The sequence below is a fragment of the Eurosta solidaginis genome, chromosome 4, assembly GCF_040869045.1.
Source record: "Eurosta solidaginis isolate ZX-2024a chromosome 4, ASM4086904v1, whole genome shotgun sequence".
In the NCBI taxonomy this organism is placed as follows: domain Eukaryota; kingdom Metazoa; phylum Arthropoda; class Insecta; order Diptera; family Tephritidae; genus Eurosta; species Eurosta solidaginis.
Genome location: NC_090322.1, coordinates 223,368,736 through 223,387,173, shown reverse-complemented (window position 1 = coordinate 223,387,173; position 18,438 = coordinate 223,368,736). Strand labels below are relative to the sequence as shown.

Below are 18,438 nucleotides of genomic sequence, written 5' to 3'. Positions count from 1 at the left end.
TTTTCGAAACTGATAATTTTGATCTATGGAAGTCTATTTCTATCCCGATTCCTTTATACCAACCGTTATCCAATCAAAGTTATAATACCCTATGTACAATTACTACATGGTATAAAAACTAATTAGTAGTGCTCAGGGAAGGTTAAAGCAGTGCTTAATGTTCGCGACATTATAAATTTATTAAATTGTGTGGAATTCATTACCATACCACACACTCAAATTTTCCCAGTAAACTCACTTAAACAATCTTACCATATCTAAATTTTAATCTATCCATACTGCGATCAAATAAAAAACACTTCTTAGCCCTTTTCGATTTATTAGCATTTTAATTCGCGACATCTCGTTCCAACGGTACCGATTTGGTTAATTTTTTGGTGTATACTGGACAATATCTTCACAATAGGTTTCAAGGAGTGTTATCGATTTTGATGGTTCTTTGCGGGATATAGATCCGGTACGTTCCGGTAACAAGCATAATTAAAGTACAACGCCAATCATCTTGGAAACGATTAAATATGATCACCTTAAGCCTTCTACGCCATAACGCCTTCAACTGTTGGAAATTTAATGGCGATCCCAGTTCGGTAATCATCACCGATGATACACTGGCAGAGAACGTGTTCAAACCTATTAGTCCTTGTTTCTTCAATCCCAGCTGTGACAATCAAATTAAAGAAGACATTCAGGTCAAATACGAAATTTCTTTTTTTTTAACTTTTCTTATGGTCAATTAACATTATTAAATTTATTCTGTTTATTTACTTTCCAGCGATTTAAGGTCATTAGTATGTGCAGAACTATTCAGCTTATAGAGGTAAGCAGCAAACATGAATACAATCATATCAGCAAACATAAGACCAGCGAATACAAAGAATTCGGATGCAATAATAATCACGATTAGATTACCAAAACATCTTGTTTATTTTTTTATTTTATTTTTTATTTAATCACGATTAGATTACCAAAACATCTTGTTAGTAGCCAAAAACCTTGCAGTACTGTTTTCATAGATACTGGAGCTTCAGTGTATGAAAATTCAGTCCCAGTCACGGTAAATGTCACCTGCCCAAGAGACATAACAACATATTGCGGAATAAGCCGAAAAATCGATACTGAATTCGGTTCTGTTACAGTTACAACTTGAATATGATATGTACTTGATGATTCCTCTGCTATTAATATTGTGTAAATTCCACCAACTTCGAACTTTACCATGTCAATTTCAACGTTATCAACCAATAGCAGATAGGTATCAGAGTTGAGCTCCATTAAGCTTCGTTGATAAGCTTGTTCTGTGTGTTCAACGGAACCTTTACTGTTTTGCCATTGAATCGTTCTACATGGATTAACATTCGCTAACACTCGTACGAGCGGATAACCACGACTAGGTTTCGCTATTGTATCTTCAGCGCAGATTATAGGGTGTGTGGTATTTTTCGAATTTAAAATCATGTAATACGACCTTTCAGATTTTAGAAGGCAATTATGATTCGGCAGCAGTGCACAAGTTGCACCAGCTTTTGCATTGAATTGGAACTGTATATTTATACCGTTAGATGATTCGATGTTGATACTTTTGTTTATGTACTTGTCTAGGGAATTGACATCGAAACTTAAGTCAGCGAAATTAGTAGTTATCGAATAATCACAAAGTTCGCCATTGTATACACGAAGTTGAGCAATTCCTTCCGATGGCAATGTTGGATAGGTTTGCTAAAAAATGCAGAATAGAAAAAAGTTAGATAAGATTTTGTTTGTTAGAATAAAATTAAGAATATATTTTATTTTTCTTTCAAAAGGGTTCAATTGTTTTTTTGGAAACAAACTACATATATTTGAAAGCATCGATTTTTCGTCCATGTTCGACATTATATACACATCTATCGTCTAATGGGCATCGCGTAAAACTACATCTCTAACATATATATATATATATATATTTATTTATTTATTTATTTATTTATTTATTTATTTATTACAGCGTAAGCCTAGTTTGAACAATATTTATTAAATCACATTGTATTACTTATCTTATAGTTAAGGTTTTACAATGATCATATAGCCTGCTTTTAAATACATAAATTTCTTCACAATTTTTTATTTCATTATGCAATTCATTAAAGTTTTTAAATCCTTTATGGAAAAGGTTTGTCCACTTCAGTTCTATAGAGTGGCAGTTTAAAATCATTTTTTCTACGGGTATTAAAATTATGGATTTCGTTAATATATACAACATTATTTGTTAAGTATTCAGGTACATTTTCCTTTCGTATATTGAAGATTATTTTCACAGTATAATAAAAAATAATTTGTTTGACACTTAACCATTTTAGTTTTATTAGCATGTTGCTTATCGACGCATCTGACTTTTCCCGTAACACAAATCTCATACACCTATTTTGCAATATCTGATGTCTATCTATTTTTGTATCTGGTATACTAAATAAGACTGATGGGAAATATTTAAAATGAGATTTGGTCAATGTTTTGTATACAATATCCTTAAACTCTCTATTTATAAATTTGCAGGTTCTTTGCATAAATCCGACTTGTTTAGCTATCTTTCCTACAGTGTATCGAATATGTTAGTCAAATTTGAGTTTGTTGTCAATTACAATCCCAAGATATTTTATTGATTTTATTTGCTCCAACATTTCGTCTTTCACCCTGAGCTGAATACTCGCAACTTCGCTTTCGATTTTTCGGCTAATAACCATATATTTTGTTTTACTCACGTTAAGTTTAAGTCTGTTACCACTTAGCCATTTATATAAACTATCTAAGTCACACTGCATTTTTATACTCAGTTGAGCAGAGCTCACAGAGTATATTAACTTTGATTGGATAACGGTTGGTTGTACAGGTATAAAGGAATCGAGATAGATATAGACTTCCATATATCAAAATCATCAGTGTCGAAAAAAAATTTGATTGAGCCATGTCCGTCCGTCCGTTAACACGATAACTTGAGTAAATTTTGAGGTATCTTGATGAAATTTGGTATGTAGATTCCTGGAAACTCATCTCAGATCGCTATTTAAAATGAGCGATATCTGACTATAACCACGCCCACTTTTTCGATATCGAAAATTTCGAAAAACCGAAAAAATGCGATAATTCATTGCCAAAGACGGTTAAAGCGATGAAACTTGGTAGATGGGTTGACGTTATGACGCGGAATAGAAAATTAGTAAGATTTTGGACAATGGGCGTGGCACCGCCCACTTTTACAAGAAGGTAATTTAAAAGTTTTGCAAGCTGTAATTTGGCAGTCGTTGAAGATATCATGATGAAATTTGGCAGGAACGTTACTACTATTACTATATATGTGCTAAATAAAAATTAGCAAAATTGGATGAAGAACACGCCTACTTTTTAAAAAAAAATTTTTTTAAATTCAAATTTTAACAAAAAATTTAATATCTTTACTGTATATAAGTAAATTAAGTCAAAATTCAACTCCAGTAATGATATGATGCAACAAAATACAAAAATAAAAGAAAATTTCAAAATGGGCGTGGCTCCGCCCATTTTCATTTAGTTTGTCTAGAATACTTTTAATGCCATAAGTCGAACAAAAATTTACCAATCCTTCTCAAATTTGGTAGGGGCATAGATTCTATGACGGTAACTGTTCTCTGTGAAAATGGAAGAAATCGGTGGAAGCCACGCCCAGTTTTTATACACAGTCCACCGTCTGTCCTTCCGCTCGGCCGTTAACACAATAACTTGAGCAAAAACCGATATATCTCTACTAAACTTAGCCCATGTACTTATCTGAACTCACTTTATCTTGTATAAAAAATGGCCGAAATCCGACCATAACCACGCCCACTTTATCGATATCGAAAATTACGAAAAATGAAAAAAACGCCATAATTCTATACCAAATACGAAAAAAGGGATGAAACATGGTAACTAAATTGGTTTATTGAAGCAAAATATAACTCTGGAAAAACTTTGTAAAATGGGTGTGACACCTACCATATTAAGTAGATGAAAATGAAAAAGTTCTACAAGGCGAAATCAACAGCCCTTGGAATGTTGGCAGGAATACTGTTAGTGGTATTTCATATATATAATTAAATTAGCAGTACCCGACAGATGATTTTCGGGAGCACCTGGTCCACATTTTGGTCGATATCGCGAGAACACGTTCACACATACATCTAAGGGCCACTCGCTTTTAAAACCCTCATTAATACCTTTAATTTGATATCCATATCGTACAAACACATTCTAGAGTCACCCATGGCCCACTCTAATGGCGATATCTCGAAAAGGCGTCCACCTATAGACCTAATGCCCACTCCCTCTTAAAATGCTCAGTAACACCTTTCGTTTGATACCCATATCGTACAAACATTCCAGAGTCACCCCTGGCCCACCCTAATGGCGATATCTCGAAAAGGCGTCCACCTATAGACCTAATGTCCACTCCCTCTTAAAATGTTCAGTAACACCTTTCGTTTGATACCCATATCGTACAAACATTCTAGAGTCACCCCTGGCCCACCCTAATGGCGATATCTCGAAAAGGCGTCCACCTATAGACCTAATGCCCACTCCCTCTTAAAATGCTCATTAACACCTTTCGTTTGATACCCATATCGTACAAACATTCTAGAGTCACCCTTGGTCCACCTTTATGGCGATATTTCGAAAAGGCGTCCACCTATAGAACTAAGGAATACTCCCTTTTAAAATACTCATTACCACCTTTCATTTGATACCCATATCGTACAAACACATTCTAGAGTCACCCTGGCCCACCCTAATGGCGATATCTCGAAAAGGCGTCCACCTATAGACCTAATGCCCACTCGCTCTTAAAATGCTCAGTAACACCTTTCGTTTGATACCCATATCGTACAAACATTCTAGAGTCACCCTCGGTCCACCTTTATGGCGATATCTCGAAAAGGCGTCCACCTATAGAACTAAGGATTACTCCCTTTTAAAATACTCATTACCACCTTTCATTTGATACCCATATCGTACAAACACATTCTAGAGTCGCCCCTGGCCCACCCTAATGGCGATATCTCGAAAAGGCGTCCACCTATAGACCTAATGCCCACTCCCTCTTAAAATGCTAAGTAACACCTTTCGTTTGATTCACATTCTAGAGTCACCCCTGGTCCACCTTAATGGCGATATCTCGAAAAGGCGTCCACCGATAGACCTAAGGCCCACTCCCTCTTAAAATGCTCAGTAACACCTTTCATTTGATACCCATATCGTACAAACAAATTCTAGAGTCAGCCCTGGTTCACCTCTCTTAAAATACTCTTTAATACCTTCCATTTGATACACATGTCATACAACCACATTCCAGGTTCATTTTCCTACATGGTGATTTTCCTTATTTTGTCTCCATAGCTCTCAACTGAGTATGTAATGTTCCGTTACACCCGAACTTAGCCTTCCTTACTTGTTGTCAATGCAGTTGTTAAATTACTTTCACCTATTCTAAGCAGAGCATCATCCGCAAACAATTTTATGTTACATTACTTTACAGCTTTAACAATATCATTAATATAAATCAAAAATAATAAAGGAGCTAATAAAGAACCTTGTGGTAACCCTAATGGGACCGAAATTTCGTTCGATACTTCATCACCGATTATGGCTTTTTAACTTTAGTTCTTTACCCTGAATTCCCATGACTTTCATTTTCTGGAGCAAAATGTCTCGGTCCACTATTTCGAATGCCCTTTTCAGATCCAGGAAAACGCAAACAGTGTTTTTTTGTTATTTAGATCTTCCTTCCAGTTAGAGGTCACTATATTCAGTGCCGTTTCACATTAGTGTTTTCTTCTAAATCCCGATTGTTCACTTATTATTAATTTATTGTTTTCCAAGTAATTTTCTAACTTATTTTTATAACTGTTTCCATACTTTTTTCATCACATGGTAGTGTATTTATAGGTCGCATTTTCTCAGGTTTGTACGTATTTTTTATTTTTTTAAATGGTATAATGGTCGACGTTTTCCATCTTTGTGGTACAATGCCCATTTCCATGCATATATACTCTATTGAATCTTTTAAAACTCCCTCTGATAAAAGATTTTTGCCACCAATTTTGTTCTTGAATAGCCGAACTATTTTGATAATGTCATCTGCTACAACTTTATTAAATTTGAATGTCGAACTGCTCTCAGATACGGTTAAATTTAAATCAAAATGTTCGATACTTTGGTTATTTCTAAAACACTATTTACGAAAAAGTTATTGAGCTCATTCGCAATTTCGATCTTTTCTTCGATTTGCTTATCTAATATTTGAATTTTGTTTATTTCTTGATGATCTTTTTTCAGGTTTATGGTTTGCTTTAGGGTTTTCCACATTTCTTTGCTATTATTTTTACTAATTAAGATTTTGTTTTCCATATATTTCGCCTTTTTCTTTTTGATAAGTTTTTTGTATCTTTTGTTTATTTCTTTATAATTATCCCAATTTTCTGTTTTCCTAGACTCATTTAAAAGATTATATTTAAGTTTATTTAATTGTGTAAGTTCATGATCATACCACTTATTCATAAGTCTTACTTTCACTACTTTTTCAAATGTTAATCCTGTCATACATTGTAGAATTGCATTGTTTACTATGTCTAATTGGGATTCTATATGCCTTTAATTGCTATAACTCACCTCCAACTTTAGCTCCACTAATCCTGACATAATGAAAGCTAGACCTGCTAAGATGCCACCAAACGTCAGCTTTTGTTATGGACTACGACTACCGAATAAACTTAAGACTGGATGATTTGCGATATCATACAGAGGCACGAATACTACAAATAGCTAAGGGCTTAACAATTGCATTTGATCTGGCTTAATATTCCATGATCCCACGTCGCCATTCGTATGAGTTGCTTGAATTGTCCAGCGAGAGCCTTGCTGTTCAAAGAGCGCCCAAAAAACTGGCAGCGGTAGAAAGAGTACTGAGAAACGCAACAACACTTTTGTATCCTTAATCAGATGATGATCATATTTTTTATCTTCGTAATCTAACCAATGTTCGCGTGGATTGGTATTTTTCTCCTTCCATCTGTTAGATATGGCATTCTAATTAGATTAGCATTGCATGTGGTTAATTGTTTGAGATAAGGTGAATAATTTGATGGATCTACCTACACCAATAGTTTTGCTGACCAATGCGACCATATTTCCTGCTGGCGTCTTTTTCTCATATAATGAATTCGTCAATGCAAATACAACTAATAGGTATAGAACATGGGAATTATTTAATAATTTTTTTGTTAACCACTGCTAACTGCGAAGCTGGATGCATAGCACTACATATGTATATACCGGAACAAGCTATCCTATTGGAACTTTAACAGCGCTTAACGAAGACAGGTACAGAGAAAACAAAGACAGTTTGCGAAGACCAGCCGTTAAAGAGCTCAGAATATACTCAAGCATTCCTGTCGTAAGAGGAGATGACTAGAGTGTTTGAGGGGTCAAAAAATCGTTCCTGTGGCAGTTGGAATTGTACTTGAAGGTGCCTGTATTGAAGTGTACCGAATTTACATTATGGCGTTTTTTTCTGCAAAAAAAGTTTACCCTGAATTTGTAGGTGGGGAAGTGAGCAATGAGGCAGGTGTAGTTAAGGTTCTATCCTAATTTTGGTTTATTTACAAAGTTTTAAGAAATTTAAAGAAGCTTTTATCTATCAATCTCCGTCTCCATCTCCCTCACCCCCTCCACAGCTCTCTCCTTCCGACACACTTTCCCCTCTGCCCTCTCACTCCTCTACCCCGTCTTCGCCTTACTTCCTCCTTCGCTCTTTATCTCCCTCTGTCCTCTCACTCCTCTACCCCGTCTTCGCCTTACTTCCTCCTTCGCTCTTTATCTCCCTCTGCCCTCTCACTCCTCTACCCCGTCTTCGCCTTACTTCCTCCTTCGCTCTTTATCTCCCTCTCCCTTTCCTGTTCAAATTCCTAGGATTTGTAATTATACAAATTACTTGAAATAGAACGGATTAGTTTTCACTTACCCTAAATTCAGCTTGGGCATTATTACATATATAGTGACATAGTTAAAAGTCATGGTATGGAAGGAGTGTGCTGACCTACCATACATAAAGTCTTAGATTCAAAATGGGGCTAGCAACAGTTATGCGGATCTCGTAGTGTGCATGGGCGCAACTGAAACGAATTAACACAGCAGTGGTGATAGCACCCCTCCCTGCGGCGTTCCCTGTCCACTAATGTCGTGGCCTCGTACAATCCCCATTGTGATGTAATCTTCCTGCAATTTAACATGCAGCCGATCGATCTCGTTAAGGCTGGATGTACTTTAACGTAATTAAGGCCATTCATAATCGCCCGTTTAGAAACATTATTGAAAGCCCCGGCAATGTCTAAGAAGACTCCTAGAGCCTATTCCTTATATTCCAGGGCTTTCTCTATGCTTATTACCACCCTATGCAATGCGGTGTCTACCGACTTGCCTTTGGTGTACGTATGTTGTGTTGTGGAAAGCAGCTTTTATCCACGTTGGACTTTACGTACACATCTGTCAGCCTCTCAAAGGTTTTGAGCAGAAATGACGTTAAGCTAGAGGGTCTATAGTCTTTGGGATACACGTGACCGATCTTCCCCGCCTTTGGTAGGAAAGCTACATGAGCAGTTCTCTAAGAGTGCGGTACATGATTCAGCCCTACTTGAAACTTGTAGCATGGCCAGGAATATACCATCTGGGCCCGGCGAATTAAACTTAGAAAACGTCTTCACTGCCCATTCGCTCTTGGAATCGGTCACCAAGCTCGGCACTACCCGCTCCGTGATCGAAGTGTGAGTGCTGTCTGCTGGCTCTTCTAAACCATCTCCCGATGGGAAATGTGTGTCGAGAAGCACCTCAAGGGATTCCTCACTATTACGTGACCATTCCCAGTTCTCTTTCTTTATTAGTCCCTGGACTATGTCTCCCCTTGCTAGGACTTTTCTCAACCGTGCTGTTCGGCTAGAGCACTCTATGTCCGTATAGAAACATTTCCATGAGATTCTCTTCGCCCTGCAAATTTCACGCTTGTAGATCCTCAGTAGATTCCTGTACTCATTCCGACACGCTTCGCTTTCCGCGGTCTTTGCAATCTTAAACATTTTTTTTCCTGTCTTCTTAGAAGACCTAGCTCATTGCTCCTCCATGGCGGCTTTGCTTTTCCTCTGAATCTTCTTAGAGGGCAAGCTTTGTTATACGCAGTCATAAGCGTCCTTGTTAGGAATCATTAGACTCCTCCAGTTCCTCCACATTGTCAACCCCTTTGGGTTGTCCCAGTTTTGTTTCTACATGTTTCTGGAATTTAGTCCAGTTCGTTGACCTAGGGTTTCTAAAGGTTCCTCCCTTCTGTACCCTCTTTAGGGGGATGCTGAAGCTGATATACGCATGGTCGGAGAAGGATGGTCTATCAAGAACCATCCAATCATACCTTCATATATCACGTTCGGAGATCAGTGTGTATGTAGGGACATTTTCCCCGTCGTTTGCAGGATTTAACAAAATAGAGATTCGCCTCTCTCGTTCGTATCTGGTCCTCCACACGCATTGTGGTGCGCATTTGCATCCGCGCCTATGACCAACATCCCTTTGCGCCCTTCGTCCTGTACTAGCCTCTTGCACTCCATCGGTAGAACTTCCGCAGCATGGGCCATGTAGCAGGATGCCTGGATAAATGCCTGTTTATTTCTTTACTCAACGGCCACCAATACGAGGTCCTCAGTAGTGTAATTAGGCAGCATATATGAATGCAGCTGTTTCCTTACCATTACTACAGCTCGCACCGTCCTTTCGTTTGCGCATAATAAACGCCAAATCCGCGCGCGCTAATTCCAGAAACCTTTCCTCCCGATAAGAGCCACGGCTCCTGGATCAGCGCCACGTCAAACGAACCCTCCTCAAGGGTTAGGAGGAGTTCGCTCGACGCCACTTTACTGTGTTGGAGGTTTATCTGTAGGACTCGCAACACCATTGGGCCGTTTGTCCCCTTCCACCATCTTCGTCGTGACGTCGTCGTCCTCCCCTTGCCCGTTTGGTTTAGAGTGTTCGAAGCCCCCTTCAGCCTCTTGTAACTGTTGTGCCGGGTGTTCTTCTATGATATGATATGGTCCGGATAATCTCCAACAACGTAGCAATGTAGTTTACGAAATTAAATGTAAAGGGAATGAAGAAGATAGCTGCAATAAGGTGTATATTGGGACCACAAAGCGGGCGCTCGGCACGCGGGTAGCTGAGCACGAATCCGATATACGTAAACAAAAACAAAGCACAGCTTTGGCACAGCATGCAATAGAAAATAAAAACAGAGCTAATTTTGAAAACATAAAAATAATAGACACAGAAAGGAGAGAAAAAGCGCGTTACACCTTAGAAAGCCTAAGAATTTTGCAAAAAAGAGGAAACACAGTAAACAAAAAAGAAGATACAGACAATATCGCCGTCACGTTCCTATTATGTTTGTAATTTAGTTTTTAGTATGACAAGCTTAACGCATGTAAGTGGTATCGATTTTTCCATTCAATTAACTTTACACAATATTTTAATATTAAAATGTTTTTAAATGTTTAAATGTTTTAGTGAAAATTATGTGTTTCGTTTAATTCCAATTTTGTAAGTAAGAAAATACTTCTTGTACAAACAATATTTAATTGCAATATTTTAAATTTTAATTCTATATGTAGCTGATTGTGTTCTTTGTTGTTTTTTGTTTTATTAAATAAATACAGTGTCACGCTCCTGAAGATGCCGAGGAAAATTAGTGAAACGTCGAGCTGAAAGGTGGAATAATCTTTGTTTTATTTGCACCCAACACAATAGATCTGCCTAGCTTAAAATATACATAAATATTATTCAAACAGATCGGAAGGAAATTATATGAACATTTTACATTTTAACAACAACAACAAGTTGAGATCCAGTTTAAGAGTCGTTAAAAAATGATGTTAGCTCTTTTCTTGCTTTACTGAATGGAAGCAGGCAACTCCGGCGGATTTGTGTTATCCCGCCGTCTCCTTCTTCTTATGGTCCTCTGTTGATGTTGCTGTGGCACCAATCCATTACTCATTTCAGTGAATACCACCTGAAATGCAATACTGCGCATTGTTTATATTTTATTTCTTCATTTAAAACAAATTCGCTACAAGAATTAAACTTTTCTATTTTTTAAACAAAATAGGAAATGTGCAACGAAATTTGAATTGACAAAACAGCTGACTTCGAAAATTCGTAATTCCCATTCCGCAATTATTGTTCTCCCTAGGAGAAAAGAATTGGAGGAATTTTTCCGCGGGAATAAAAAAATCCCCGAAAACAAAATTCCGAGCGAATATTTGGAATTGGGCTGATTAAATTTTGTGTTAACTTTAGACTTAAAAAAACATTAGTTTAAAGGTGGGCGTGGTCGTCGACCGATTCATGCAAGTTATCAGTGTAGCGCACATTTGGGCGGACATGGCCCAATCAACTGCTTAAACTTGTTGAATATTTTGGAGACAACGGCCGCTGTCTTATACCTAGTATATATTTTGAAAACTTTTTGATCCGAGAATGAGACTCGAGCCTGCTCTCCTATGATTAACGATCTGTTGACAAATAGACTCGAACAAAGCCACGTCATGCTGCTGTACAACTGTCTCCCCAAATGCCTGCTTCCCATAAATTAATTCCTTCATACAGTTCATACTTTGTATGTTTCCTCGTACCAAAGCTATTATTTTTATTTTTTTGGCATGTTCTTTATGAGCGGATGTTGCATTGTGCTATTTTTGAGATGCACAATAACTAACTATTGAATTTAATTAAGTACTTAGTTGTTGTTAAGTGGGGCCATTGGGTGCTCCCCTATGCAAACATTTTTAAAATAATTTCAAAATTATAGTTTATTGATAGTTTTATTGAATATAAATATATCGATTATTCGTTTTACATCTCTTCAAAACCTTTTCTCCGGGTGTGGGGATTTGATTTAACTTGAAATAAATGTCTGCTGGGGTATAGTGTAAAACTATGGCATACATAAAACCATCGACTACCTTTGATAGTTTTGAAAAAACTATCGCTGGCCATCGATAGTCTCAGAAGGTAACTATCGATAGTTTTTCAAATCTATTATGTAGTTGCTTTGATTTACAAATACAAAATAAGTTGACGAAGAACATACTTGTCAACTTAACGAAATTAATTACATCAGCTGTTCATGTTCCAATTGACCGAACACGCTCGCACGGGCGAATGCAACCCGGTGCGAGCGTGGCTCGGCCATTATAATTTTTGCAGCTGAAAAAACCACCACCAACATGAATTAGCCAATAAATTTATTTTTACGAGAAATAAAAGTCCGTGTTTAAAAACCTAAAAGGCATTATTTTATTGAGCGCCATAAACTCACGATCCTGCATATGTTACTTCATCAAATTGGATTATCAAGCGAGGTATTATTTAATTGAGTGCCATAAACGTAAGATCCTGCGTATATTAAATACTTAAACAAATTGTAAATCAAACGAGGTAATTATACCAGACTCTGCGAAGTTATATAAGGCTTGCAGCGAAGGATGGTACATAACGAATTCAAATTTAGGTTCCACTAGATTACAAGACCTCAAAGACCTGGTAAATGTGAGTTTCTCATAATGATATGCTGGAGATTTAGGCGAAATTACGAAACAGTAAAATCGCACCTCTAGCTTTCTGGTAGACAAGGATTTAACACCCTAAAAGTTGTGACTTCTATCCAGAAACATGATCGAATTTGCGTAACCGGGAATCCTTAGGAATTTAATGCTTAAAGACGAAGTGAATGTTGTGTGCAGAATACGAGACCAATTTGTTAAAACTAGCTCTGAATATGTGATAAGTCGCAGAATAAGCTGTATGGCTATTTTTTCTAATATGCTGTGGTATGAAAGGTGCAGATTGTCTTAGATTATGTTAAATGGTATACGCTTTACCAATGACTGAATTGATATGGTCTACACAAGCTAGATTAGAATCTATAACGAAACCAACGTTTGTTATTTTAGAAACAGTTCGTAAGGCCGTGTTGCAAATACATATCGGCAAATACATATCGGTGTTACAAGAAAAGGGCTCCTAATTTCTTCGAGATGGGCAAGACAAACGATTTAGAAGCAAATTTTGTGTGAAAAAGAATGAAAAGCAATAAACTCATGGAAAAAGGGAGAATTTGTGGTCGTAATGTACCAAAGCAGCAACCGTGATATTAACTTTAGTAAAAGTGATGGATTTACTAAAAACTGATAATTCAAAAACCTAGTTATGGCACTATCAAACCACCTGACTTATGTGTAGGTACCGATAAAAAATGCATTCATTACTAAGATATTTGAGATTATTAATATTTTCATAAATAATACATACCTCTCACAGCAGCGAAGAAAAAGCTTTTACTAAACTCATCATAGAACAATAGCATAGCAGATTTTGGATATGGTAGTTTCTAAAAATATAATAAGTGAAATAATGATTTAAAAAATAGTAGAATGGCCCGTGAAATATTCATTCTTCGGACTCAACAAAGTTTAACAATTTTAAGCTAGAAAATCATAAAATCTACGAAAAATATTTACTTGCGTCTGTACCTTCACTTGTGCCTCTACCTCTGAGGCATTCGAACGTGGTTCCTTGCTTCGGCCTTCCATAGCTTCATTTTTGCCATTTTCATTATTTAAAGCGGAGCGTCTTAAAATTTCCTGTCCCGTCGCATCTGCTCTTACCTTCTTCTCAGAACTATCTTTAAATAACGCTTGGATATTATCGGCAGCTCGAGGAACATTTGGTTGTTTACTGTCATACGATAAATTCTTATCTGCCAAAAAAAAAACAAACAATCAAGAAACTTAGCACTGTTCACATATATGACCTGGAATCATGAAACGACCCTATTGTGCGAAAACAAGCTTTCGAGAAAAACGCGTTTAAAGTTTTTGTTTAGCTTGACTCTGTGTAGCGGCTGGCCGTTATTAACGAATTTTGTAATTAAAATTTAATTAACTTCCCGATAACCTACAAGTTTGAAACTTGGAATACAGTTCAGAATCCGATAACAATGCAATAATAAGAGAAAAAAACTCCGAAACTGATTTGTGGCTTTAAATGCGATTTGTGAAAAAGCTAAGAAAGATAGGAAACTGTGTTTGTTCCTTTGAATCACTCAAAAAGAATCACTCAAAAAGTGAAGTACGGTATTTTCGCACAATAGGGTCGTTTCATGATTCCAGGCCACATATTTTCATATATAAATATAAGCTCCCTGCAAAGGTAGTGAGGCTTTGCCTAATGACTTTGAGAAATGCCACGTCTGCTAACCAAACAAGGTTTCTAACAAAATAGTGGGTCTTGTGATAAATAAGGACAAGAAAAACTTTCTATCAATCAGAAAAGAATCGGCGCATCTGTGGCTTTTCATTCAAATTATTATTGATGTTTATAAACCAAAGACTATGAAGGACTTCGTCTATTTAGGAACCAGCATATAAGCCGAAAACAATGTCAATTTAGAAATGCATCAGTATGATGTCCTGATGTAAGGCTTGGAATCATTGACAGTGTCGCGATAGGATGGGATGGTCCTTAAAGTGCTCTAGAGAAAAGTTCTCCGGATTATTTATTATCTTCATCATGCTGCCGATAGTGAGTATCAAAAGAGGTGCAAAGATCGGCTGTAGTAGGCTTTACGGTGATAGGTAGGTAGGTTGAACTGGCCGGTCCTTGAGGACCTCACATAGACTGATTGAGTCCGTAGTGTTACCAGAAGTTTGTTTTAACGACCAAACTGAAAAACCCTATCAAAAACCAGGACCTATGTTATAAAATAACTCCGTCCTCTTGGCAAATACTCGAAGCTTCCTAGGACTTAAGCCACTTGCTGCTTCTAGATCTCACAGCTGTATCACTTCTAATAATTGGAGTCTTAGCCTGGCAAGTGCAGGGCACGAGCACAGAACGTGCTCGATCGTTTCCTCCTCCAACCCGCACTTCCTACATCTGCTATCACTGACCAAGCCTAGTTTAAAGGCATGTGACGCCAGAAGGCAGTGTCCAGTCAGAATACCCGTCATGAGTCTACAGTCCTCTCTTTTTAATGATAGGAGCAACTGTGTTAGTCTAAGGTTGTAAGACCTACACATAATCTTCGACACTTTACAGCCCTGCGCTTGAACCCACGCCTTTCCCGCTTGGTCGATCATGTGCACCTCTCGCCTTCGCTTAATCTCGCCCAATCTAATTGGGACATCTACGGAGCAAGCTTCAAGGGATGCGCCCTTTTTAGCTAGTTCGTACGCTTTTTCATTCCCATCTATTCCCATATGCCCTGGGACCCAATATAGATGTATACTTCTCCCTGTTCCGATTCTCTCCAGAGACTGCTTACACTCTAACACGCATTTAGATGCTGTGCTATGCTTGACTGTCAATATAAAAGTGAACACGGTTGCAGCTTAAGCTATTCTCTTCCAGGGTTTCTACTGCTTTGGTTACGGCTAATATTTCCGCTTGGAAAACGCTACAGTAATCCGGCAGCCTGTAGGATCTGCTTATTTCCGGATCAGTGGAGTATACCGCAGACCCTACTCCTTCCACTACTTTTGGAACCATCGGTGTACACATGTATCGCCTCGTCCGCCATTTGCGCACCCTTGCGCCAACCGTCCACCTCTATTGTGGCCTTAAGATTTCCCTCGAAGCGGAGATAGGGAATCATGTAGTCTGTTCGTCTTGTGATTGATGGCGCTATACTACTATGACCATATGTTCGGCGCTCAAGCTGCCCCGAAGCACCGAGCCTGGTTGTGGTCGTTAACGCTTTGTTCTTTGCTACCAGGTCTACAGGTGGGATTTGCAAAATGTCATACAGTGCAGCCGTCGGGGTTGTTTTCAGGGCTCCCGTAATGCTAAGCATCGATAGTCTGCATACCCCCTCTAATTTTTCGAGGTATGTTGTTTTTTGTGTGGCTTTCCACCAAACAAGAACTCCATAGTATAGAATAGGGCTTACAATCGCTGTAAAAACCCAATGAGAAAGAGAGGGCGATAGGCCCCACGTACACCCCAGCATTCTTTTACATGCGTAGAGTGCCGTTGAGGCCTTCTTGGACCTCTCCTCCACGTTGAGCTTCCATGACAGCTTACTGTCTAGGATGATTCCTAAATATTTTGTGCAAGGTTTCTCCTAACTTAGGCCTGATCCAATTTGGGACCTTGTACCTCTTTGTAAACAAGACCATATCCATCTTCTCCGCATTGACTTTCAACCCGACATTAGATGCCCAGGTATGAATATCGCGAAGCGCCCGATTCATCAAAGAACTAATCGTTGGAAGGCACTTTTCACTTATGACAATTACAACGTCATCTGCGTAAGCCGTAAGTTTTACGAGTCCCTCATCGAATTGCCTGAGCAGTTGGTTGATGAGCAGCGTCCACAGCAGAGGTGATAGCACCCCTCCCTGCGGCGTACCCCTGTCCACTGATTTCGTGGCCCCCGATTGGATCCCTGACGGATACAGAAATGATTCAGTTAGGGCCCCCAAACGATCCAGAAAGAGTCCCGAAATTACCCTGTCGGGATCCCGGGTGGATCCCGTAAACCATCCAGAAATGATCCCGGAAGAAACCCCAAATGATCCCGAAAAAGTCCGTAAATGAAATAATGAATCATTTTTTCTGCCATCGAAAAAAATGCAGTTATGTTGGACTCTATGTATCGTTTACGAAGCACTTCATCTCTAACTTTAATTTTTTCTCTTGCATCGTATCATTGAGTATAATGTCCTCGTTTCATTGTAACAGATACTTCTGCAACTGCTTCATTTGCAATTTGTGTTTGACCTATTTCCATATCTGTTCCAAGTGGTTCGTACGTTGGATCATCACTAACTGTTGGCATTGGTGGTATTCTTGTAGGTGTTTCTTCTACAATATCATACATATATTCAGGTATTGTGAATTTTCTATCATTATGTTGGTCCATCATAAATTCTTTTAAATGGTTTGGTATTAAAACACATGAGCATTCTGTTGTTTTTAACTTGCATTTATATTTTCCAATGTAAAATAATTCATTTGTCATGCTGTCAATTCTTGAATTTTATCTGTGTTTAATGCTTTCGCGATAGTTTCCAGTTAATAGTTTTCTTAGAATACTACGTCTATCAATTAGTTGCATATTCAGTTTATTCCAAATTTCAACCACTTTATCGATTACATGAGGAGTTAAATTTTTATGCGAAAACATTTATTTTGAATGATCAATTAAAACAAAATCTTAAAATTTCACGACTAGACGGTGAATTTATATTATTTAATTCACTTGATAAACCAAATGCAATAATATCGTGTGCAATTATATGTGATAAAGTGGATTCAGATGATGTCGAAGGATTTGGCTCATCCATTTTAAATATAAATGCAAAAAGCTGTAAAAAAAATGTCCATAAGAAATTTGTTAAAAATGATAATAAGGTAGTTAAAAGTTTATTTTAGGCTAAGAAAAATTAAACAGGGTTCCACAGGGTGGTGTCCTATCCCCACTTTTGTTTAATTTCTACATATGTAAGCTACCTTCGCCACCAGAAAGAGTTACTATCGTTTCCTACGCCGATGACTGCACAGTAATGGCCACAGGGCCAGTCCCACAGATCGATGAGCTTTGCAACAGAATAAACGGCTACCTCCCTGATCTCTCCAGTTTTTTCGCCTCGCGAAACCTGGCATAATCACCGACAGGCGTTGGACCTTTATGCCGGGAATTGCCTGATGAATCCAGTAATCAAAGAACAGTACCCAAAACTTGCGGAAGAGGAACGCATACTCCCCAGGGAAACGCGAGTCACTCTAGCTCAACTTCGTTCTGGATACTGTAACAGGTTAAACTCTTTCCTATCCAGAATCAATCCCCACATGACACCAACCATCTCTTTAACTGTAATGTGGAACCAACGCCTCTAACACCCCTTTCATTATGGTCCACCCCTGTTGAAACAGCAAGTTTCCTTGGACTCCCGTTAGAGGATATTGATGACAATTTGTGATCGGTCGCACCTGTTAGGTGGGCCGAAGCACTGATACAACAACAACAACAACATGCTAATTTCTCATAATTAAAGCCTGACATCTCTACTAAAATTCAAAACTATAAGATATTAATACATATTCTGAAGTGTACTAAAATACCTTTAAAGTAAGCCCAATATGATATTTTTCCTATAATCCTATCAGAAGCTATGAAGATTTTTTGGCCAAACCCTACATTCATATGGCAAAATATCTAATTTGGAAAAGTGTGGGACTCGAAATCGGACTTAGTGCTATGGTGTTTTCAGCAATTTTTCTTAGAATCATCTGTAGATTACGTTCTTGCTATACTACTGATGGAAAAAAAAAGGGTCACCTGCTCTCATATACTAT

The 18,438-nt window shown here is 38.0% G+C and overlaps 1 protein-coding gene across 1 annotated transcript; it reads right to left on the bottom strand.

Moving 5' to 3' along the window:
• Positions 1 to 942: 942 nt before the first annotated feature.
• Positions 943 to 6,800, bottom strand: LOC137248785 (solute carrier family 15 member 1-like). Its single transcript, XM_067779688.1, has 2 exons — positions 6,658 to 6,800; positions 943 to 1,716 (listed from the first exon to the last, which is right to left on the bottom strand). The coding sequence occupies exons 1-2, from the start codon at positions 6,685 to 6,687 to the stop codon at positions 943 to 945; spliced, it is 804 nt and encodes a 267-aa protein (XP_067635789.1). The 5' UTR covers positions 6,688 to 6,800.
• Between the last annotated feature and the right edge of the window lie 11,638 nt (positions 6,801 to 18,438).

Coding starts and splice junctions, on each gene's coding strand:
- LOC137248785 (XM_067779688.1), bottom strand. CDS start 6,687: ATGTCAGGATTAGTGGAGCTAAAGTTGGAG. Junction 1,717..6,657: donor TAGTGGAGCTAAAGTTGGAG/GTGAGTTATAGC, acceptor TGCATTTTTTAG/CAAACCTATCCAACATTGCC.